Source organism: Necator americanus, chromosome X (genome assembly GCF_031761385.1).
Source record: "Necator americanus strain Aroian chromosome X, whole genome shotgun sequence".
Lineage (NCBI taxonomy): Eukaryota > Metazoa > Nematoda > Chromadorea > Rhabditida > Ancylostomatidae > Necator > Necator americanus.
The window spans coordinates 29,263,051-29,288,025 of record NC_087376.1 but is presented as its reverse complement, the minus strand read 5'-3'; the positions used below and the strand labels follow the sequence as shown (position 1 = coordinate 29,288,025).

The following is a 24,975-nucleotide window of genomic DNA, read 5'->3' as shown; positions in this document are numbered from 1 at the left end:
ATGAATAGTTTGTTATTAATGAAGGATTTGTTTTTATGTTACGGCCGTTGATGACATTTTATTCAAAAATCCAGTATTTGTTGAAATTGAGACATTTGCACCGGTACTGTATTAAATGAAATCGGCTTTTACGTTGTGGATCAGATTTCAATGGATGAATTTCCTCTTAAAGGCGAGGAACCGCTACGAAGCAATGGGACGGATCATTTGTAGTCATTGTAGTGCACGCTTTCGTCTTGGGACCTCTCGTTCTGCTCAGTTGATTAATGAAATAATTTTTAAGCATACAATAGTGAAATCTAATTGAATTTTTGCTGATAGGTTGTATAAGATTTGTATTTTTGTTATTTAAGAAGAGTGGCTCTAAGTGACTTGATTTTATGTACAGTAAACGAGACAAAACTAGCAACATTTTCGATTTTTTTCATCTGTTTGTTTTCTTAAATTTTCAAAAAGTATTTTTTATTTTATTCTTTCCCAACAACCAGTGATATGGCGGTAATTTCATGATCGAGTGTTGTGGATTTTCCCAACTCCACGAGCACTATTTCTATGGGAGAAGGTCTGATTTGTACATGTCAGAGAGTATGTGGCCTTCTACCTCGGATATTATCCAGAGTACCTGGTGGTTAAGTGATGATGAGAGGATAACTTACCGCCCCAAGGCAACATACCTTAGCACCCTAAAGCAAAAGTATTTCCCAGGTTTTCACTGGCATTATTCCTTACATATTGAAAATTTAGAGTGATTTTCCCTACATATATCTCCCGGATTTCCACTGACGTTTTTCCCCACATATTCAAAAATTTGTAATTTTTACAAGTAAGAGAGTATTTGATCTTTTAGTTCGAATATTATCCAGAGTAGCCGTTGGTGAAGTGATGTGATGATGAAGATACCTCAACACTGCACTCTCTGTATGTAGTCATCGGTTGTTCCAGATTTCCACTCGCTATCTTCCTTTCCCTATTTATAAGGGATTTCTCACTATCTTGTTACAGTTCTCAAAATTGTGGATTTTTTGAGAAAAAAAAACTGCCACATTTTTCTACAATAAATTCTGAAGAAGTGGATTTGTTGGGATGCCTTTACAAATCAGTTTGAAAAATCGAATGATAGTTCTTTAAAGTACATTAAACGTCATCTTATCGTCATTTGATCAGTTTGGACTATTCAAATTTTCCTAATTCTGTATGCTAACGAACCTTTCATCCACAAGATAGATGAATAGCTCTTTAAAAATAGATGAAACAGTCGTCTTTTATGCATAGTCGTCCTTAAGCAGTATATGAATAATATTTTTCGTTCGAATAAATTTTCGTGATGCATTTAAACTGTGAAACTCTGTAGAACAATAGATGAAATTGCAAATATCTAAGGAAAAGTAGGAATGCTGGACAATGGCGACATGAAACGCCTCTTGTGGATCCGTATGGTTTCGTTACTAGCTCCAGACACTTTAGGAGTTATCACTTTTTTCATTGTGCGTCCTTTTATTTCGAAAAATCTTTTGTTCAGCCGTATTTGACGATGGCATGTATATATGATCGATATTATTAATTTATTTACATTATTATTATTCACAAATGGGATGTAATTTTTACATTTATTAATCAAGAAAGGAATTTGTTCAGTGTGTGCTAGGGATGTTAAGATTTGAAATTTTCACTAAGGAAAGAAAGTGATAGCGGTAGAAAAAAATCACTAAACTATCCATAACAGTTCGAAAGTCGCCAGCTTTTCATAGTGATGTTGTGTTCCTCAAATTATTGGATAGAGTATGGAAATTCACTTAAGATGTAGTGTTGGGTTTAGCTGGAGTGTATTGTTCCATGCACGAAATTGAGGTCAATTTTATGCCCTCGAATATCCGATTTCGATGGTGCTCGGCCCATTTGAAGCTGAAAATTCGATTAGTGAATGACAAAGAGTCCCGTGTCGTCCACCAATATACGATCAAAATCTCGGAATCATCATCGAAAAAGCTAGTGAGTATAGCGTTGCTTGGGTGCTTTGTTAATGAGAGGAGGCGCAAGCTGTTTCCGGTTAGTCCTCCGTGTGTCACATACATCCGAGAGAGCAGAAAACATTTTGGTGTGATTCTGGTGGTAATATTCTGACCACGTCAATAATTCTATTACTACATCAATTTTATTATGATTTCACGGGTACGATACGTTATGATCGACGACGTTACGAACGCTTGCAGTATTGCTACGGTAATGGATGAATTAGATTGTGTAAGTGTGATGGCGGATTATTTTTCGTTTCTAGACCAAAATTTCTATTTTATTTGAATATCATTCATGAAAACTAGTATAGTAAGCCTGAGAAAAACGTGTTTTTTCTTCTTCTCAAAAGTACAGTTATTTCTGTACAGGTTTATAAGGGCGATCTCTTTTGGGGTTAAATTTTTTTTCCACAATTATGGGCTCACAATGTATCACTCACTGGTCACACACGTTAATGTTGGATGGTAACATGTATGCTTTAATCCCGGTAATGCTTTTATAAATCCAGAAGTTTTTTTCAATGTCTGTTTTTTTTTCTCACGTCTCCCAGAGAAGAGAGGTAAGAAGAATTTTTTTTTGACTAGGCGGAGAAGAATGACTGAAAATATGACGAAAATGAAGAAAACCCTATGACAAAGTGGATATCAATATTCTACATTTTTAGAATCACAAACGATACGTTTTACATTGCATAGTCTTTGTCTGGATGAGTTATTTTGATTATCGGATAATAAAAATGAACAGGCGATAACATAGATGTATTTAAAAAATATAATATCTATTAGAAATATATCTTACGAACAAATTATACCTAATTTTTTTAATTCGACATGTCATGGAAAATTCGAGCAAGGTCTCTGTCATTGTGGATGTGGTCATTCCTCTCCCTCCTACACCAATCCGTCGTGAACCAGACTAAGCGCTACTGAAATTCGTGTGCTTGTCTTCTCAGGAAAATATTCTCTCCCTCTCTGAGTTTTCTTCGTCAACTCGTCACAAAATTCGTGTCATAGAAGTTTCGCTTTGATTAATTATATAGAAATAGTGTGCTGAACTTGATAAGTGGGCGAATAGGATTTCGCGACCCTCGTTTTCACGCACCTCGTATGTACTTATATTCTATATTTATTATATTTATTATGTTCTGTATTTATTATATTATATATGCTTATACTCACATTTGACTTTTGAGCTTGCAGTTTTTTCTTGCGAAAATGAATTTTCTGGGCTCGGCTAGCTCCCAATCTGTACTAGTAGAATTCTCGAATTGTTGTTTTCACAGTTGTTTCCACTAGTGCAAATTTGTTTCACTTTCTTTCCTTCTATTTTCCTTTTTTTTTCTTTATTTTCCTATGTATAGATGCTCGAAACATTCATTTCTTATCGCATTAAATTTTACTCGTTCCAATAACTCTTCAATGTTTCTTATTATTACTTTGAATTATTCTTAGCGCATTGTTGCGGATATATTTTATCTTTTTTTTCAAGTATAGGACTCCAGAATAAACAACGAAGGAGAGCAAGAATCAGAAAATTTGGTCGAGCGCAGCCTCTAATGAAGTTAGGGCTGGACTCATTCACGAAACTATTGCGTATGATTAAAACTTGCTACAGCTACTTATCATTATAAATTTATAAGAATAATAAAAATGCCTCAACCTTATTATATATTCGGTCATTATTTTTTATTTATTGTTTCTATAGAATATTCCGTCACCAACAAATGTTTCATGTGGATAATTTGAGAAATAATTCACTGTCATATAGCCATCTCACGTGCTCGGTTACTTTCATAGGAATATACAAATAAAGTTTTTATTATCCTCTATTGTTTATTCCTTTCCTTTTCATTATTGTTTTTTGCTTACTATTTTAATTTTCTTCACAAAATTCATGCTTTTGTGCTGAACTAATATCTTCTATGATACAGAGAACAAATAATTTCAAACCGTTTCAAAAATATATCTTTGACCGAGTTTCACTGATTCCTCATATCTTTCAATGAGGTAAAAGCTGAGATCAAATTTCATGCATCAAAATTCAGATGTAATTTCCGGTTCCTGTTATATGACACGTAATCCATAGCTTTTCCTTTTGACGCTTTAATATCCTGACTTTATCGGAAAACGCAAAGTTTTTGATGTTTTCCTTCATCGTCTTTGTTTCTATATTTTCTCATGTGTTAAGCAAGTAATATTTAATTATATTTATATATTTTACTATATTTATTTTATATAGTTGGTTGGAGTCTTTTATTTCAAAAAGATTATCTTTAGCGGATGGAATGTCTGAAATTTTACTCTAATAATTTTCATATTAACGAATGGAAGGAATTATTAAAACTTCGAAATAGTTGTTTACTGTACAATTTCCGCTGTGAGACCTATTTTATATATTTGTTATTTTGATTACTTTGAAATTGTTAGGACACTGTCGGAAGGATATTGGTACAGACGTTAATGTTACTGATGAACTATTTTTTTTTAAAAATCATAATTTCCAGAGGAGAGCTCTACAGTATCTTGCACACCTATGTATTTATTAAATTGTAAATAATGTAAATATTTACCTTTTTGTTCTAATACAGACGAGTTCCTATTTCTTCTGAAAAAAAAAAATGTTTCAGTTATTTTTTCACATCTATCCTTACCTCAGCATCAGTCTCTAAATGTGACGGTACTGAAGTAAAAGTCGCATCTGTTGAGTGATGAACAGTGTAGATACCAGTACAGAAAACTCTGTACTTTGTTCTTATTATTCTGTTATTACTGTAAACTTAGAAAGGAAATATCGAAATGCTTGCAGTTACCTATAAAAGTATTTTTTTTTTCAAAAATGGAAGAGTCTGCTTTGAAAATAAAAGCACATCTTTATTTCGTTATCAGATTGTACTCTTAAGTCTTCTACTGTGGATTTCTTTCGCTTTTTCCCTCTGTATACCCAAGCAATGGATGTCAATTACCGGAATAATGTTCCAGAATGGGGAAAGTAGGACAATCTGAGCGATAGCAATGACGTGCTTTGCACGTGCAAAATTCTGCAAAAGTTTTGAGATGTCTGAAGATTGTTAGAATTGGATTTGTACGAGATTACCATGGTTTTCGCTAGGACGTAACGAAATGCTCTAGGATTGATATCCAGAAGGAGGGAATTGTACGGTCTTTTCTTACGACTACCTTTATTAGTAATTGTGAACAACTTGAACTTATTTGATTGTTAAAAATTTCAAACAACGAGAAAACCAAATGAATTTATTCTATTTGCTAAACCCTAGCATCTCAGATGGAAACATACCATTCAGAAGGTTGTTGCCAAATAAAATTGCCAATTTTGTTTCTTTTCGGATGCCATTACATACCATTTTAGTATTCAACCTTAGATGTAAAAACGGTTCTCAAATATTTGAAAAAAAAAACTCCACTGAGATCTCTTGAATTTTCGACAGGATTTAAAAATAAGCCCTTTAGGTGCTCATTTCAGTTGTCAGAGAAATCTCTTAAAGAAATATTATCCAGACCCAGAGGAGAAACTGAGCGAGTATATGTGTCTTTGCTTTAAAATTGGAAACTTTCTAAAAATAAAAAGCCAATTAGAACTTTCTATTTTTTTCTGGAAAACCAATGCTGATTGATTATTCATTTCATGTATGATTACATCTGTTTTTGTGTTAAAACCGATCCTTAAAAGGACGCGTTGAAAAGCAGGAATCAACGCATATCCATGAAATCCTCATTTAGTGTATATGAAAAATTTCCAACAGGAAGAGCAACATTTATTCAAAGTGAGTTCCATACCGCTTCTTCGTCTGCTCATCATGTTTTTTTTTCTGTTTTAAGAAATTCATGAAAATTTCAGAAATTCTATATGGGTTTCCGGAAAAATGTTTCTGACTGTTTCCATGACGATCGTCACATGCATGAAAAATTAAATTTATGTTTTCTTTGTGAGCAGCAAACAACATGATTTTTCTAAGTAATTAAAAATTTCTAACTTTTAGTTCCTTCTCGTGAGTTTATGTGCTTTTAACGGGACCTTCCGCTATTAACCATTTGACTAGACCAATAATTTTATACGGAGAAGAGCTAGAACGAAGTTCCTGAATTTCTCATTTCTTTTTTTCTCAGGAAAAAGCTCCTCTTTCCTAATCTGGTATTTGAAGATGAAAAATGTCAAACTTTATCCTTAAAGGCATCACCCCACGAATCTGAGGTGGTACGGATTTCAGGTGGAGTATTCGTACACGGCATAGTAGATTATGGAGAGGGGGGAGGGTAATTCCGTCCATTTCGTCTTTATTGCCGTAAAAAACGGCCCGGAAGATGCGGCGCGTGCAGAAGGCTGGCGCGCTCCAATCGAACTCGTAGAAAATAGCGCGCCGGCACGCTCGAAGCCGGGCCGTTTTTTACCGCAATTAGGAAGAAATGGACGGAATCACCCTTCTCTCCATAATCTAAGATCCTGTATACGAAAACTCCACCTGAAATCCGTACCAGCTCAGATTCGTGGAGTGATACCTTTAATACATGTGGATTCAAGTTGAAGAACTTAGGACATGGATGGTACAGATTCGGATCGAATCATGGAAATCCTTTGTCGTAAACCTTTCTTCTGCGTCTAAGTAAAGATTTTTTATTCCTGAAATAACCAGAAATGAGAAGGGAGAAATGCGAAAGGTTATCACCATTTTATTACATGTTTTATATCTTTGAGAAGGCTGTATCCGGCTCAAATAATTATTTCCCGGAGATTTATTTCAGCGTTGAAATGTACGACGATTTAGATCTCGACTGACAATGCGCCCAGTGACAAATTATCCTTTTTCATAGAAAATGTCCTGGAGTTGATTGCTTCGTTCTTTTCTAGTCGTTAGGGAAAAATTTCCGCACAAATATAATAAGCGAATGGTCTGTACTACTAAATTTCCAGTTCCCAACTCCCTGGCGAGGAAAGACAATGGGGAATTAAGATTACCTACATTTTTAAAAATTCACATTTTTGGTAATTTTTGTCTAAAAAAATTGGCTTCTATCAGATCTAACAAAGTTGAATGATCCCATATAAAAGATCTTTCAAAAAAGTTGCCTAAAATTTCCACGCAACGAATTTATGAAACTCAAACTTAACTGCGAACTAATGTAGTTTTGGTTTTTCTCTCATTTTAGAAAAGAGTACGCTTATTGTTTGTGAAATTGTGTTACGATAAAAATTCACTCTGATTTTTTTTATATTGGTTAATTTTTGGTAGATGAATATTTTGAACAGTGAGATGTTTGCATTTCCTTCATTTTCGAAGAAATGTCATACATTAAAAGTCGTTATCGTCGTTCATTTTGTGCTAAATGTGACCACGGCTGGCTTATCCGTCCTTATAAATGTGAGGTGACGTTCAGACGAACATTTCTCCATCGTGCTAACAAAACAAACATGCTCACTTCACCTTTTTGGTGACATAACTAACTTTCCTTAGCTATTACTTTATGACAAATCCATGCTTTTTTTCTACTTTGTATTGTTATTGCATTATTGAAACTCGATCCATAACCTCTCGTAATGATCCATGTTAGCACGTTGAGCGTGGCCAGATGGAAATTTATGCGTCTTAAAAGGCTGAAAAGTCATGCTCGTTTGTTTACATACGTTTACGAATCAATAAAACAACAATAGTGTGGTTGATGACGCACAATGTTCAAATACGTCTACGTCATCTCATATCAGATGACGTTAAGCGGTTCATCATTGCAATATTTGCAAATTTCGTGTCCTCAAAACTAATGAGAAGACGTTTAAATGAAAACTGTACTCTGAGTAGTGTTTACCTTCGATGAACGTGCTGCTGCTGTGGTAATCATTTCCCTCGTTTTCCTCCTCGTATCATTTCGACCACGCTACGGACCATCGTTAAACGATGGACGCGTGGGAAGCAGAAGAGGTTAGTTGGCTGTTTTTTTTTTCTTTCTCTAACATCGAGTTTTTTTTTATTTGAAGAATTTTCTCCGTTGATGACATCATGTTTAACGGTTTCAATGATTTTTTAAGTAGGTTTGCGGTATTATGTGCACTTCAACATCAGAATTTGTTACTGAAGAGCAATTTTGGGCATTCAAGTACTACCATCATGTGACCTCGATCGTCTTCCATGTCTTACATTATTGCGTTGGTCCCGTTAAGACCGATATTTGCAAATCTCAGCTGTACATTCTACATTTATTAACTATCCTGGTGGTCCACCTCATTTTAATGGCATAACATCGGTTCTTCTAAGTGATGAAAAAAAAATTGAATTTATTCATGTTAATTTAATGGTGAACTTTTTTTCCTTATTTCAATTCATTCATCAGATTTAGTGAAAAAAAATCTACACAAAGTAATATTTAACTTGTACATATAAGGCGAAAAATCTAGCATTAAAATAGCCTGATAGTAAACAAAATCATGCTAAATAAAGAAAATAGTAAAAAAAAAGATTATGTGATGAGAAGAGGAGTCGCGATCGTTCCACATTGGTTATTCCATCTTTTTAAATTAAGCGAATAATGAAGTTTGTTATTACCTACCATAACGAAGTACCGTAATCAGCGCACGCTAACGATTTTAGCGATTTTATCTTAAATTATTCTATCGTGAACTAACTTCGTCAATAAGATCGTATGTGTTTACATATACTTCCACTCACGTTAATTCTTTATTCCGTGATTGTTTAATGATGCACTTATCGGCGTCCCAAAGTGCAAAGGTAATGTTGAACGTGGGTCCCATGCAAAGGATGTTGGGACCGTTGGTTTTTTCAAGCAGAATTCACCGTTAATGCACTCTCAGTTATGATATGACTACATAAACCTTCCAATAGGTGATTTTTTCGTGAATTTTTACGCAAAAAACGGTGATAGAATAAAATATATCGCATTTCAATCATTTCATGGTACCTTATACTACTACTATATACCCTTATACTACAATTATACTCTATATACTGACATACTATACTATATACTTAATACTTACAATCGCGCCTCGAAAATCTCATTTGCAAAAATCCAAGAGAGATCTATGGAAAGACTCATTTCGGTTGTTTTATTTTCTTCTCCGTAAAAGAGTTGAACGCTCGAAATCCACCCCCGTATCGCCTCATTCCACTTGACCGCGGAGAATTTCGCTTGAACGATGAAATTCGAAGCTATCCACTCAAATAATCTGTAGTCGTTTGGTGGCTAATGCGTGCTACAACGTCGACGACTCTAATTTTAATTTTTTTTTTCATTTTTTACGAAATACTGCCGAAGCGGGTCTTTCTTGTACTTACTCTACTCCCTTCCATCAAATATAATTCGATAACTTTTTATTTCTCAGGACCTGACTTTGTTCCCTAAATTTTGAGGATGTGGGACTTGTTTTTCGGACTTGAATCCACTAATGATATATCATTAAAGCAGTAATGTAGATCCCTCTTGAAATTGAAAGAAATTAATGAGTCCGAATAAAAACGAAGTTACGTATTAAATTAACGTTAGAGCAATGCCTCACTATTTATGCAGTGAAAAAAAAACCGCAGTTGGCATTCAGCCAATAATTTTCCAGTCCGCATAACGACATGAGTAGAAAAAACTGTTGGTAATTAAAGGTAGAAAGAGGGAATTGAGGTTAAGGCTCCGGTAGCCATAAAAAAAAACGATAATTCGCCTCATAGCAAATAACCTATTATCGGCTTAGACTTATCCCGCTTTTTTACGGGTCTATACTTTTCCACAAGGGAATCCATAAAACGTACTTACCGGCACATTTCTGGTAAATCTACTGATTAATTACATCTAAGGATCTTCCAAGGAGAAACAACAGATCCACTTCCAGTGATGCGCTATTTTCTAAAGTTTTTCGGTGATTAGCATTTGTTGCCAATCAATTTTAAATTCTTATTTCACCCCAGGTAAGAAGAAATTTTTGTATTATAAACCAATCTGGAATCCTTGAGCGATTTTCAGGATATTGGGAATGTTGGCTATTTCAGTAGTTTACACCTTACACCTGAGAAAGTTCCACGAATAAATATCCTGTGTACCTATCTTATAATATCTATCATAATATAATCGATAGAATGAATTTTTTTCTTAAAATTGTTGCAGGATTGAGTATCTTGTTGGATCAAAATTAATACCGTAGAAATCATGGAGTAATCACTTGGAATTTTTTAAATTATCCAATTATGATGAAGAGGTTTTCAGTTCTTAAGTTTTAAGTTCAGACTTAAAATGACTTAACAAATAGTTTGATTTCATATCTCTTAATTAATTTAATTTGACTTAATTTTAATTTCAACGATGTTCTCAAATATTTCCTGCAATTAAAATGTTTAAATTTTTAACTGTGTGAAGCAATGATGTTCGAATGAATGCTATTTCATAGAACACATGAAATTAATCCACGTTTTATCGCACTTTCAATCCTGTAATTTTTGCTTTGTTTAAGAAACTGTATGTGTAGGATTATGAGCTTTAAGCGAAATTGTTTCTGTTCCTGTTCTTCTTGGATTATGTCCCACTTTACTTAGTTTTGCCTTTTCAAAAGGATTTTTTCCTTCTAAAATTTATTAAACCCGCAAAAATGGAAAACGAGTCCTGGAAAATGAGTGATTTCTTGAAGATCGATCCTTATAGGGTACCATGCATATTTTCTCACGAAACCTTGAAATACAAACAGGTTTAGCGTTGAAGGACACAAGTTTCGTATATTTTAGACCGGTGAACGTTACGATATCCATAGCAAAAATTGAGAAATCCTCTTTTTTAATTCTATATTTTGTAGCGAAGATTTTTCAAAAGAAAATCTGTCGTTTTTCACATTTATCTCCAATATCATCTTTGATCTGAAATATGTTTTCTCAAAAAGAAAAGAAAAAAAAAATTCCACTGTGTTTTTTCGTGAACAAATTGAAAATAATTTTGTAGAATCCAGTCTTTTTCTAATGATACATTCTGTGTAATTAAAATTATGGTAATATTAAATGATAATCACTTTTTTTTCGTTGTGGTGACATTTTATTTCTAATTTGATATCCACACTAGTTTAAACTACATACATTCATGAATCAGTGAAATCACATAGCATTCCGGATTTTTAAAATATTCCAGAAAAGCATGGGTAAAGAGTGAGAAACTATCTTTTCTTGGAAGAACCTGATGATTTTTCCGCAACACTTTTATTTCCCTTTCAAACTCGCCGCTTGTTATGATCTTTGTTGACAATTCGTGTCTCCTATATTTTCTAAACTATAAATGGATGAGAGTTTAAAAAATTGATAGTTTCATGTTCACCTTCCCTTTAAGAGAAACACTATATAGTGGATTTTTCTTTTTTTTCATTGGATTCTTTTTTGATTTTCCAATTTGTCTTTTCATCGTTTTTATTTTGTGGAGCTTAATTTTGAAAGATTTAATCTGTGTGAGGTCACCGAAATCAACAAGGACTCCAGTAGCTGGTTTTTGGGATTTATAAAAACTGGAAATAATCCTCATCGTTTCTTTCCGCACTCTCATCTTTTTCGCATCTTTTTCGCATCATTTAACTTCAAATTATCGATATCTACCAAATTGAAGCAGGACATAACTCACACAGCACGGAGCTTGGACTCAATCCTAACAGGATCGTGTGACCTGTAGTAATTTGAGCTCTTTTCTGGATAAGGATGGGAATTTTTCTAGTCACAGAAATATAGATTTATTTTCTAAGGGTAGATTTTTAAGGTACTCCTCTTCTATGAACAAAATTGTAATCATCCTCCGGTGATTATTTTCTTTCCGCTAAAGCATCGGTGCTTCTACATTTGTATTCTGAGTTCCTTATATTCTAATATTTAAAATTACAGCATTCGTAAAAAGAACATATACTCTTACTTTTCTTTACCCCAGTTTTTCCTATCTTTTTGTGTTTTTTATGCTCTCCACACCCTCATTGATTTCGAGAATTTGACTTATTGGTAGAAATGAAATCATGGGGAGTTTGGCCATCCAAATAGATTCCTTCAAAAATATGTCGAATCAAAAAATATGTATCGTTACTCCTGAAACATATGCTCTGACAACTTTATTCTACTTCTTCCTATCTATTTTAATTTTAATTTAAAATTTTAGTGGATTTAATGTTCTGTTTTTTTGTTATTCTAAATGGAACTTATCATTTAATCAAATACCTCATAGCTTCCTCAACAAAATTGTGGGGAATTTTTGCAGTCGTTGAGTCGCATTTTACTTTCTAATGTCCTTCTTCTATCTAGATACAAGTTTTTAACTTTTTGGAAATGTTTCATGCAAAAGTTGGAGGTACTAAATCAATAGTCGAACTATCAATCATTGAAATGTTCTCGATTCGACCACAGCAAAAGTATTCTTTGTGCACCCTTCAAGGACGTTATTTCTTTTGATCCTTGCAGAACTCTCCTTTAACCTCTTCAGATCAGATCTATTCTCTTCAGATATTATTAACCCTTTTCCTTTTTCTTTATTTTTACGCCAAGGAACTAAACGAATTTAATATGAATAATAATATAGGAATATTGTGCTAATAAAGGACGGGTGTAGCGCAATCGGTAAAAGTTCCAGGTTTTAGGGGACAGTTAATGGTTCGAAACAGCCCTAGAGTCAACCAAGTCTTTCATCTCTCCAGAGTCGATAAATTGCTACCAGACGTGTCTGGGATGATAAAAACACTGTCTTAACACATCGGCTAGTCCCGAGAACTGATTGCGTAAGACGTTCGTAAACCTAGAAGGATTCTGGATTAAAGTGAACACGTTGCCGTATCATAAGCGGATTGAATAACTCCGGAAAGTTTATCCTTCATTGTACCAATAAGCGCAAATAAACTGTAAACAGAGGGTAAACAAGAATAGATTTTTGAAAATATGGTTTATACGTTGATGACGTCAATGTTACATAAACATATGGCTTCAATCTGGATGTCCCCATTGCGCTGAGCGAATTCCACGAATTCGATGAAATATCTCCGGTGGTCAGTTGATCGATGGAACCTACTCTGACATATTTTACTATATATAATACTCTAGTTTTAAGCTTACAAGCAAGTATAGCTATCCTAATTTTGTTTATTTATTATTTAACTGCAAATTTTCTATCTATTTTTTTACATTACCTCTTACCTCAAGTTTTGGAAGAGAAAAAAATAGCTGAATGAAAAAAGGGATTTCTTAGGGTATTTTGAGTTTATTATCTAGAAGGATTCTTCCTTTTATCATTTTTTTCATTGTTGTTCCATGAATTTTCTTCTCGCTGATAAAAAAAATCACCGTTCAAACGCTTTAATAGAGTTCAGGGAAAAAAAAACCTGGCTCAATCCGAGAGTTCTGATCTGAAAAGATCCTTCAAAACCATTTTTTTTTAATAATTCCAGGTGCTACTTAACATGCGTGCATTTTGTAATCCTGAAGCCTCACTATCGAATATCACGGAAGAGTTTGCACTTCAAATGGCTCATATGAAGAATACATTTACAATATTACAGGTATGTCTAATAGATTTTTTTTTGTATTTTTTTTCACAAATCAAGAACCAATAACCATTTTCAGATAATATTTTGTCTTGTTGGAATTATGGGTAATATTTTAAATTTACGTACTTTACAAAGTCCATCACTTCAAACGGTTCCGTTCATGTATATACGTTCATTGGCATTTTTTGATTTGGTGAGATTTAATGTGATTTTTTGACGTAATCAATATTTCATCAATCAATTTTATTTTGATTCCAGATTTCTTTATCTGCTATTTTATTGCATTTTATGCTAGAAACAGCTACCAAAAATTATATACTAATGGTATATTCAACGTATGTGGAAGCAGCTTTTATTAATACATTTCTAGTTGCTGGACTCTATTGTGCGTTTATGTTAACTGTCGAGAGGTTTGTGGCTTTTTTTTAAACGTTAATTATTGACTGCTTAAAAATTACTACTTTTTAATGTATCTATTCAACTATAGTAATAGCAAATGAGTGATAGTGAATTCTTTTGGATAATAGCAAATTTTTATTGAGGAATTATTGAGTTGTACATTGTTAAACGATTGTAAGTGTATCGATGGAGCCTTGATTGTCAATCTAGTTGAATTATCCCAAAATTCTCAATCTTTCAAAAAAAATTTTCCTCAAGTTTTAAAAGAGAGCTCCATTCTCCACTAGTATTCGGGAATATAATATTCGATTACAGTTCAGTAAAACCTTGACCTCTTTTCGAACAGAATATTTTTGATAAATACAAGCCGGGGCCATAAATTGGGCAAAAAAATTCAGAACATGGATTAAGAATTGACTTTGAGATTTGTTGCTCATTTCAATCCTTATTTCTAGTTTCGAGAAAAAAGGAAGAAATTTTCCTCAACTACGGAATTTTTAGATAATTTAATTTTTAAGGCAATCTATCTGTTGAAACTTCGACAAAAACAATTCCTTTTCCCTTTTTTCTTCGTTAAAATATAAATAACCACTCGGCTGGATTAATCTAAACTTTATTGAGTTGCGTTATCCATTCAAAATGAATTTCTGGATCCGAAACATCACATCTAATAGTTGAGCGTTTTCGTTTAGATTAGTGTAGGAAATGAGAATTTTCTCCTAACTGCCAGAAACTACGTATAAGGTCATAGTTTTTTCATGGATAAACGACTAGAATAAGTTAAATTTTGATTTCTAACGAAATTCTAATATTATTTCTATTTACATCAACCCATTCAACACTAATAAATCTAGATCTTTAAATTTTTTGAATGAATTTTTGTTGCTTGATTGTATTTTCTTCGTCATAAGTGAAATTTCACAATTTATTAAAGGATTTTAACACAATAAAATAAAATTAGACAGGAAAATCATGTGAGAAGAAATTATTAATCATTCGAGTAGGAAGAAGTGTGATTTTTGCCTTTTCGTCAAATGTTGTCGAAATATTTTTCGAGAAAAATTTCTCATCCAGCTCGAAATAACCATTCGTCTTCAGTGCACACGTTTGCAATGTGATAGTTTAACAATTTAGGTGTCTGCTGATCTCACGTCCACATCTTCAACCAGTGTCAAATCCACGAAAATTAGCTAGACGAAAAATTTTAGCCATGTTAGGTTTGGCGGCAATACTTCATTTGCCAATGATGCTTCAGAATACTATAAAATTATATGATAATGGTACATATCATATGACTAACAACGTGGAACTACTATGCAGGTTAGGATGGGACCTTTTCTCGTGTTCTAAAATTTAGAAAATTAAGAATGATTATCACTTGATCACATTAAAAATAAGGAGAAGTTTAAAGAAACATGTGATTTTCTGTGCGGACTGCAGTAATATTTTTTAGGGAACCTCACTGGACAATATTTAATTACTATAAAATGTTACGGGAGTGCTTAAGATTTTTCTTTGTTGCACTTATGACATTACTCAATGTTATTATCGCTCGTAAACTACAAATAAATAAGGTTGTTACATTTCTTCCCAATAAATCAATATTGATCGCTCTACGGTGGTAACATTGAATTTAAGATGCGTCGACGTCGACTTGTCAGACGTTCCATACCGTGTGATTCGAGCTCCCCTGATCATCAATCGATGAACCGTCCTAGTAGTCCAGAGCCAAGCTTCAACAGGTACGACACGGGGAAATATTATACGGAAACGAGTAGTGTAGAGTAAATGGATGGGAAACAACACCAATAAGAAGTGGCCAATGGGAGGGTGTTTAAACCACGCCCATCCAAACATTGACTTGTTATAAATTGTTTGTTTATTGGTTTCATCGAAAACGTTTTCTTTGTACGTGCACCAAGAAACTCTAGTAAAAAATAGAATAAGAAATAAAATAATAAAATAATAATGCCACGGAAATGTTCTTTGCAGCAGCCGGCGCGAGTCAAATTTAGTTCGAAGCTTCTCCGAGAAGAAGCTCACAGCCCTAATGGTTGTGATTTGTATTATATTCATACTTGGTAATCTACCTCAAATGATTGTTATGGTGCTCCAGAATGAGGCTATGGATAATTTATACGGATTTCAGGTAAGTCTAGTCCACATAAAGTTAATATTTTATTTTTGAAATAAAAAGAGACAGTTCGCTAATTTTCGCTATTTAAATATTTTCGTTCTAAGTGAACAGATACATTTCGCAAAAGCAAGTTCTGTTATCCCATAATAATACTAATAATAATAATAATTTTTCCACAATTAATGTGATATTCTATACCTTCTTTATTTTTTTTTAGAATTATGATAAACAAGGTTTTCTTTTTGAGAAAAAAAGGCAGTATTCTTAATTTTCTACATTCCTTCTCAATTTTCCCAGAACTTTCAATTTCCCTTTCCCAAAATCTCCCTCACAGTCTGACCTTAGCTTTTGTATCTGAAATGCATCCCTATTTGTTGTATGACTTCGTACTTGCTTCCAGAAATCAACATAAAATGAGAAATTGAGTAAGATTTCGCAACGCCATTCCTTATTTCAGGATTTCAATACTTTTTCGTATTTCTTAGAATTTATCGTATTTTCAGTTGTATCGGAATATTGCGAATCTTCTCGAAGTCGTAAATCATTGCCTCAATTTCTATGTGTTTTGTATGGCGAGTAGTGAGTATACTCGGGCATTTCTCCTGAATTGTGTCTGCTTAAGAGATATTTTGTTACGATTTCCACGTGTCGCTGATTTTCTGGCTGCAAGAAGAAGTGGAAGGTGGGCGTTTTTAATTTATATGTAAAATTTTTTCTCTGCTGATCAATTAACAGTCTGTTTTTCAGCGTCGTGTCATGTAATATGTCTGGTATTGGGATGCAAAATAAGGATTTCTGTAGTGGTGACTCGGATAATGAGGGCACAGTGAAGTCGAGTCATGCAGAGTCGAATGGTAAATTTTTTTACGATCAGATCGATGATAGGGATTTTGTCAAGTTAGAACCTAGTCATCTACTACGAAATGAAAATTAGAAAAAAAAAAGTTAGAAGTTGAACTTAAAAGCAATAACCATCAAAATCACTGCTTTTAAACAATTATAGTAATTGAATATTTGAACAAATTGGTCATACGTATTCGCCTTTACTAGTTATAAAAACTACATATAAAAACCATTTATCTCCTCAAAATTCTATTTTTAATCGAACACCTTATTTTATACAACATTTGTTTTCATAGAAATAGTTTTTTCTTCAAGAAATTAGAATTTTTGAGTAAAATAACGTCCATAAGATCTATTCACTTTTGATGAGTATGCGTATAAAACGTGAACATGTTTCAAAAGATATGATTGTCCGGATACTTGCATCCGGGAGCAATTGCTAAACTGATCTTGTTTTTTTTTTCTCGGATTTAATAACTAAGAATTTTAGGTTTGAAGAGCTGCTCCTATATTAACGATATAAAAGAGAGAACAGAGTTGAAGGGAATACTGGTTACTGGTAAGTGAACAGTTACAACCAAGCGTCCTATAAATTTCAGGAGATTGGAAACAAATGAATAAAAACCATACAAAACCATAGCTTAGAAGAAAATTCCACGAACTTGCTAAGAAAACAGAATAAAAATAACTTTATGTAAAAATTCTCACAAGTAGCTTATGCATGAATAGAATTAGAAGGGTAGTGATCTCTGGTTTACACAGTTTGTTCAAGGATAACCCCAGTAATCAGTTGAAGATTACCTTTTGATTAACGTTATCATTTTGTGCGTTTTTAAGAATTAATTGATTTCAATCTTGCACTATTTGATGGTAAAACAGTTAAATTGCAAATTGCAATTGCTCGTATTATTGCTACAGTATCAGTGACGTCATCGTAAAAAAAAACGCTCGTATTTTTTAGGTGATCGTCCAGAAGGTCGAGAAAAGAAAAGTCTCACAATAATTAATCATTTGGCTGTACCATTATGTGGAAATGACAGAGAAGAACATACCGTACATCTTTAGGAATCTCCTCTGATTCTATGGTCTCTAATTATTTGACGGTTTTAAAATGTATTCTATACGAATAAATCAAAATTGAAATGTATTTATTGATTTTAATTTTTTGTTGAGCTGCATTTTCGTGCTCAAATAAATGATTTCCAACTTGTTCGTGGTATCATTTGAGGAGATAAGGGATTGCTTTAAGATATCCAGAAATCATTACGATTTTCCAAATTCTTACAAAATCTACTAAATCATATTTTATTCCAAAAAAAAATACGACAAATTCAGTTGGATAGTAATCACTTGAATGAGGTAAATTCATGAGTTTTTTTTTTCGGGATTTATATATACCGGTAGATCATTTTAAGGATCGACATCAGCAAGTGATTGAATCTTTGTGAGAGGTCTTAGTTTCTCTGGATTCAGTTATTTGGTTATGTGGAAAGTCCTGAAGGAAGAGGTAAATTATCTATACATGTACTATCTCGTCCTAAAAAAAAACTGTACAAAAGAATATCGCATTCAAAGAGGTACGTAGACTTCACGGTATTCAGAGATCATCGTTACTGTAAAAATATTAACATCATAATACTAAAAACAAAATATTACAGAAAATACAAGAAAAGTTTTGTAACTGAAAATCTACCACAATTCCTATACGACAGATAAAGACGAATTCTAATAGCACATATGGAGCTACACCTCCAAAAATTGAACTCATTTTTGAAGTCACGAATAATTTTTTTTTGTGCAGAAAAATTTGAGATATATGTATATTTACAAGCTTCCACTTGGAGAAGAGCTGCCCGCATCCGAGTTCCTGTCTGTTCTCAGGGCTTCCTGGAAATAGTAGTGGTAAGAAAATTCTTAAAATTTAGAAAAAAAAATCCTAAAAATAGTATGAAAAACTAAATTGTAGCTGTTTCTTAGATCAATAGAGGAGCAAAGCAAGACAGGGCATGGATGCTCCTTGAGAAATGGGGAAAAAATGTGAGCTGTGAAAAAAATGTGTGCTGATTTGGTCCGGAAAATCAAAGATGTGTAAAAAACTCACCGATAGAAAACCTCGCTTCATATTTCGGATAACAAATTGAAGAACTTTTGTCCAAGTTCTTCGTTGTGCCATTGGATCTAGTAGTGATACATCTATTTGTCCAGAACATAATGATTGGAGACCAAACCATAATCCGTTCACTGAAGGGAAAAATACATTGTTTTGGGTGACTCGTAGGTAAGTCAAAGAATGTAATGGTCCCATCGAAAGACATATGCATATCTATAACTCCAGTCGTTTTTGACAGAACAATAAAAAATTGGAGGAAAAATCAGTTTGATATGAAGATTTGGAAGCTCATCATAGGCTCAGATAGCAAAAAAGTTCGAACTCCAAAGAAACTTTTTTATCAGGTAAAATGTTGAAACAATATAATATAATATTGATTTTTTTGGATGTATAAAGTGTAAAATTAAGTGCTCATGTAGAATATAAGTTTTCTTTTACCTCTTATAGGATTAATATCAAGGATAACGGCCAAGAGACTGTTCTTCACACATAACCAATTCTCTGCTTGAAACCATACACGCATTCTGTAGTGTAAAGCACCGAGGTCAAAACTCATTTGTCGAATTTTATCGGAAGCATCAGTTTCGGCTAAACATTCCAATGCCTGAAAAAAGGTTGACTTTGGACCATACTGGACGAAATATTTCGGAAAATTACTTTTTGAACAAGTTCTGTACTTGCGATTAACTCAAGGATAAAGAAGATCCCCTTCATACAAATAATATGCTTCCAAGAGTAAAATATGGATATTTTTAAAAGTCAAAATCAATCGAGGAATACAGGAAGTAAAGTAAACATGTAATAGTATGTGGTGTAGAGAAATTTTGATTGCCCCAGTTTAAAAAAGATTTTTTTAGGGGGAACTTTGATAAAATAAAATAATACATATACGTATACGTAAATAATATTACCTTTGTAAAAAACCGAACAACTCCTTCTCCAACCTCTTTAGCTCGTTTCAAATCCCGATTTACTATCTCAACTGTTAATTTTTCGCAATGATCGATATGTCCAGCATGACTTTCCAGTAAGGATTTGAACAATGAACGTTTATCATTCAACAAACGTATGATCACCTCAGCTCCAACGTCAATCGTGGCTACTGCCCTAAAAATAATAAAATAAAATGGAAAAAAAATGAGCGAAAAATCTCGAGGATCACGATAAAGTTCATAGAAATTCAAAAAGAACCTGTGCCAGGATGCTTGAAGAAATACTGCTTCATCAGCAGTTAAAGTAAGTATGTCATTTTCCTCATTATCGATCGGACTCTCCGATCTTCGTGGTGGCATTGGTGATCGTAACTCGTCTAACCTCATCTGTGTGTTACGAAGAGGACCGCTATAAAAACAATATAATTAATAAAGACATATTACATGTTTGTACACGGCAACAGCAAAAACTTTCTTCATAATAACAGGGAATTATGGATTAAAGATCACTGATGTCATAATGATTCCAGGAAAGGGCCAAGAAGCTTGGCGAAAAAGTAGATAACTGTGATGCAGTTAAGGATGGATAGAAATGACAAAGAGGAGACTCCTCTTTCTCCATCGAGGTTTACAAAAATCTTCTAGGAGACAGTGAAGTCAATACGAGTAGTTAGCAAAAAATTACTTTGAATAAAAGTGCATATAAATTCAATAAATACTCTTATAATTTCGTCAGACTTTTTGTTTTTGGATTGATTCGGAGTGATATCGGAAATTCACTGAGTTTTGCTAAACTTCCTGTGTCTCCGCGAGTAATCGAGTTCGAAAGAGGGTGGTCCTACCTCATTTTCGTTCAGTGACTATAATTAGATTGTAGTTGAATAGAAATCAACACAATAATAATCAAAGACAGAAGAAATTGTTTTTGAGCGCCGTAGTTTGTGATTTTAGTTTCTAAAACTAGTTTTTTTTTATCACTTTATTTTTTAGAACATTTTGCTCATGGACCTAACATATTGTCCATTTCATAGGAAAAATTTCTACAGAACGAATAATAGATCACTCAAAGTCAATTCTTATTGTGGAAGTTAAACTCAGTTCCACAAGTTCCAGAATGAGCCATCCTTGTCGAACGAAAAAAAGCGACCAAAGAGCTCCTTTTCGAAGAAATTCGCAGGATTACTCTATTATCTCCAGCATAAACGGATTGGCAAAATTTACTGGAAAAAAACTATTCTTCAGAATCAGTATCTATTCCATGACCTATTCCAAAAATGGTTATCCGTAACGTTCGCATTGAGGTATGTTACAAAAGAAAACTAGAAATCGAAATCATACATGAAAAAGCAAAAATTACTAGAAAAAAATTAGAACCAAACTATCTCTTACTCTTAATATTTTCTTTGCTATAAAAACATAGAGAAAATTAACGTCCTAACATTTATCAAAAATAGTTCCTTGATTATCTGAGGACATTAATTCTCAAGGAGTCCAGGATAAGAAATAAAAATAACTCTGATTAGAATCTAATACTATTATTTTACAGTAATCCGTAGAGCTTTTCTGGAATATGTACATTGCATCTTTTATTTCAACTCTGATGTCCCAAGCGTTTTTTAGGTCCCCAAAACTGCAAGTTTTTGATAAATTGATACTCACCATAAATTTATGGAACATTACTCTTTCAAAACATTCTGGTAAGCATTATACAATTTATTACTCGTCGTAGGCGATGACGCTTTCGAAATAAAATGGGTAACGAGTAAAATGAGCTTGTGGATTTTTAATGAAGCCATGCAGTGTGCAAAAGTTACCGTGTAAGTTGAGTCAAAAGTCGAAGATCACTTGATGTCACACGCTCTCTGGAGGGTACTTCCTAGACTGCTGTAAGCTAATTTAAGATTTAAGCCTTGATTTAAGGTCTAAACTTTTCCGAAAACCATCCATAATTTTATCAAATTATCCGATAACACGTATATTCACATCTAAAAATAGCAGGAATTTGTCTATAAAGGGACCAGCTTAATCTTTCTGTACCTGCCTATAATCTGTTAATAAAGAATGCAATAATACCTCAAAAGATATAAATATTTATTACAAATTGCAAACTTCAACCGCATTTTAATTTGCGATATTGTGTTCTCAAAATGTGTTGATACAATTAGCGTTTTATCCACAACAGCTCTAGTTTTGCTACTGTAAACAAAATATTTATGGAGAAAGTTGTTTACGTTCATGGATGGTTAACAAGATGCATAACAGTGGACAAAGAAGAAAGAATATGTAAGAATCGAAAAGTATTGTGAGCTGGGAACAAGCCGTAAGGGATCTTCTCACTTAAATTCTTGAATGTTATGGTTGTTTTTTTTTGTTCCTCTCATTACTTTGGATTTTATGATGGAAAAATTGCAAGAACAAAAGTTTTAGGAAGATTAGTATTTTTTAAGACTAAGCGGACCACATAGCACACAGCTGAGTGATAATCTTGGAAGGAATAAGAAAAAAAAAACAGAAATTGTGAAGGAAGTGGGGGAAGCAGAGAGTCTCAAAACATTCATCTATTCCCACTATTTTTTATCACTTCTTAAAAAAATCGAAGTGATCGTATAGTTTTCATACAAAATACATCTCAAACATAGAGGAAGGTAAAATTCTGGTTGAGATTCGGTCTTGTTGAATCACGTGTTTTATCAAGAGTTTGGGAAAATTCAGGAAATTTCCAGAAAATATATAAAAGCTTGTGCACGGATGTAGGTAATATAATTACTCATCAAAATCCAATAAAGTAGAAACCTTTACCTCATTATCTTCAAACTCCCGGCGAATAGTGACGTGTAAACAATTCCGCACGAAGACAATCCAGACAATTGTTACAGTATGATTCACACCTTGAAAAGGTGAGGAATAACAAGTCTGTAGAAGTCTGTTTTTCCGTGTGACTCGTAGTTAAAGCGATAACAGTCACAGAATGAGTGAAAATCCTCTTTATATAAGATGTGAATAAAACGTGTATCCTCATGCGAGTAAGTATGTAACTCATTCCTTGCTATTTGCTATAACTTTTTTTATAAGAAAAAAGAGGAGAAAAAAATAACGGTTAAAGATAAAATGGGAATGATATAATAAGATGCTGATAAGATGTTTTTTTTTTTGAAAAAGAATTACTTCTAAAATCGGATGAGCTGCACTAAACTGAATCAGTGTTGGTTTCGGAGGAGGCTGGGAGGAGGAAGTGGGTGTGTATGGCAGATTGGAGTTTTGTGATGTGTTGTCAGAGTATTACTAGTATTCAAAAGCAATATTTTTCATGACAGCGGGTATACGCTTATAGCGAAAAACTACCACATTCAGGCTGAAAAAAACAATTTGGAAACAAATTCCGAACTTTTCGGACACCACAAGGATTTTATGGTGACACTTTGGAAAAGAGGAATTATTGTATTTCCATGGCTTTTGCATAGACTTTACTAGTTATGAAGAAAGTAGAAGATTCACGGAATTGATCCACTGTAATCACTTGTCCCATGAATTATATTAAAATGTGGCGTGCTTGTAAAAGTGTTGTTAAGCTTTCTAGTTGACAATTCCAGACGAATCTCGGGAATCTTCCAGAGACCATAAGATCTTCCAGATAATTTTTGTTTCATATAGGTCAGAAATAGTCATGAATTTTTCTTGTTTAACTTCATGGAATATAAAAAGTTTTTTTTTCTTGACTAGAAACCATGGATACTGTAGAAAAGGAGAGATGCGAATTTGAGGAAACAAAAGCACTACCTTGAACTTTTAGAAAACACGTACAGTACAACAAAGAGAACAAAAAAAGGAGGATTGCGTTAATACGTTAGGTTTTGATTTTCATAGAACATGTTTACTCATCCTTCGTTGAATTTTTCTGGATTTCCGTCAAAACAATCGCCACATCCATTCATGTTCGTGAATAACGAATGTTTACTCGAACAAATTGAAATATTACACTTCGAGGACCTTTTCATTCCCAATATTTGAAGAATAGTGATTGCGTTGCGTGTGCGAAAAGTTCCACAATAGCTCCTAAAAATTTGCTGAGATAAATAGCGATGAGGGATGTTTACGTTTTGGAACACATTCTAAATCCTGAAAATTTAATCTATCCTAGTATTGAGCCGTGAGCAACACTTATATGTGAAGAAGCAAAGGGACTCATAAAATTTTTGAGTCTCTCAGCCATGAGAACCTTTGTCAATTATGTTGTGGATTTCAGACGACGTCAAATGAGTCTGGCAGAGAATTGCTGAGAATTAGTGAGTGAAAATGGAAAACAATAAACGTTTTTTGATTCATTTAGGTTTTTTTGAGGATGAAATTGTTTGTGTAACGGTTCTCATCCCAGAAATGTCACTTGTCCATATATTATTAGCCATATTATCTTACTGCAATGAATCCAGACACGCTTGTTATCTGAACTTATTGATCATATCGGCAATCAGCGTAGTGATTCCTGATTATGCTTCACTATTTACGCCTTAGTCACACCTATTCACTACAATTTCGGATAGAATCCGTGATTTTCGTGCACTTCCCAACACAGCCATTATCAATGTTCTGCTGTGGAATTTTTTCCTCAACGTTCCGTGATGTGAATGTTTTCTTCTCGATTTTATTAATCTTACCTTTAATTAATTCTCACCAATCTTACTGTAATATTTGTGTGTGTGTGCCATTCTAGTCTGCCGTGGATTGTAGGGGCTTTCCTTAGGATCAAAGAAGGATGTCTTATATGCGTGACACTCCAATTTACGATGGAAAAAGTGACTATCTTGGAAATCCGACAGATTTCAACGTAAACACTGTTCAGACAACAAAAACACGAGAAAGCAGAGTTCAGGTATGAACATTTTGCTTTTTTTGAGTGAGAGAGGGAGAACTTGTGAAGAAAGAAAACTGAAAAACAAACATTGAAGTAAAACACCACATAATCAACCAGCGGCGCGTGTTTAATCCCGGAAATGAATGAAATGAGCGATTCGCGATCGTTCAGAGTCCAAAGTTGTCCAAATATTAAT

The 24,975-nt window shown here is 33.5% G+C and overlaps 2 protein-coding genes across 3 annotated transcripts; one reads left to right on the top strand and one right to left on the bottom strand.

Moving 5' to 3' along the window:
• Positions 1 to 13,422: 13,422 nt before the first annotated feature.
• Positions 13,423 to 17,953, top strand: RB195_025843 (uncharacterized protein; the record flags this gene model as incomplete). Its single annotated transcript, XM_064214155.1, has 11 exons — positions 13,423 to 13,521; positions 13,586 to 13,702; positions 13,768 to 13,919; positions 15,043 to 15,228; positions 15,362 to 15,482; positions 15,547 to 15,650; positions 15,901 to 16,057; positions 16,549 to 16,727; positions 16,793 to 16,899; positions 17,379 to 17,447; positions 17,850 to 17,953. The coding sequence occupies 11 exons, from the start codon at positions 13,423 to 13,425 to the stop codon at positions 17,951 to 17,953; spliced, it is 1,395 nt and encodes a 464-aa protein (XP_064070036.1).
• Positions 17,954 to 18,712: 759 nt separating this feature from the next.
• On the bottom strand, positions 18,713 to 24,504 carry RB195_025842 (uncharacterized protein; the record flags this gene model as incomplete). 2 transcript variants are annotated; one of them, XM_013454018.2, is made up of 6 exons in its annotated part: positions 18,713 to 18,775; positions 18,990 to 19,129; positions 19,437 to 19,602; positions 19,910 to 20,105; positions 20,190 to 20,339; positions 24,446 to 24,504. In XM_013454018.2, 6 exons carry the CDS (start codon positions 24,502 to 24,504, stop codon positions 18,713 to 18,715), a joined length of 774 nt encoding a protein of 257 aa, XP_013309472.2. The 2 variants fall into 2 exon arrangements, with proteins under 2 accessions (XP_013309472.2, XP_064070035.1); XM_064214154.1 differs by lacking the exons at positions 18,713 to 18,775; positions 18,990 to 19,129; positions 24,446 to 24,504 and having other exon boundaries at positions 19,402 to 19,602; positions 19,943 to 20,105; positions 20,190 to 20,290.
• Between the last annotated feature and the right edge of the window lie 471 nt (positions 24,505 to 24,975).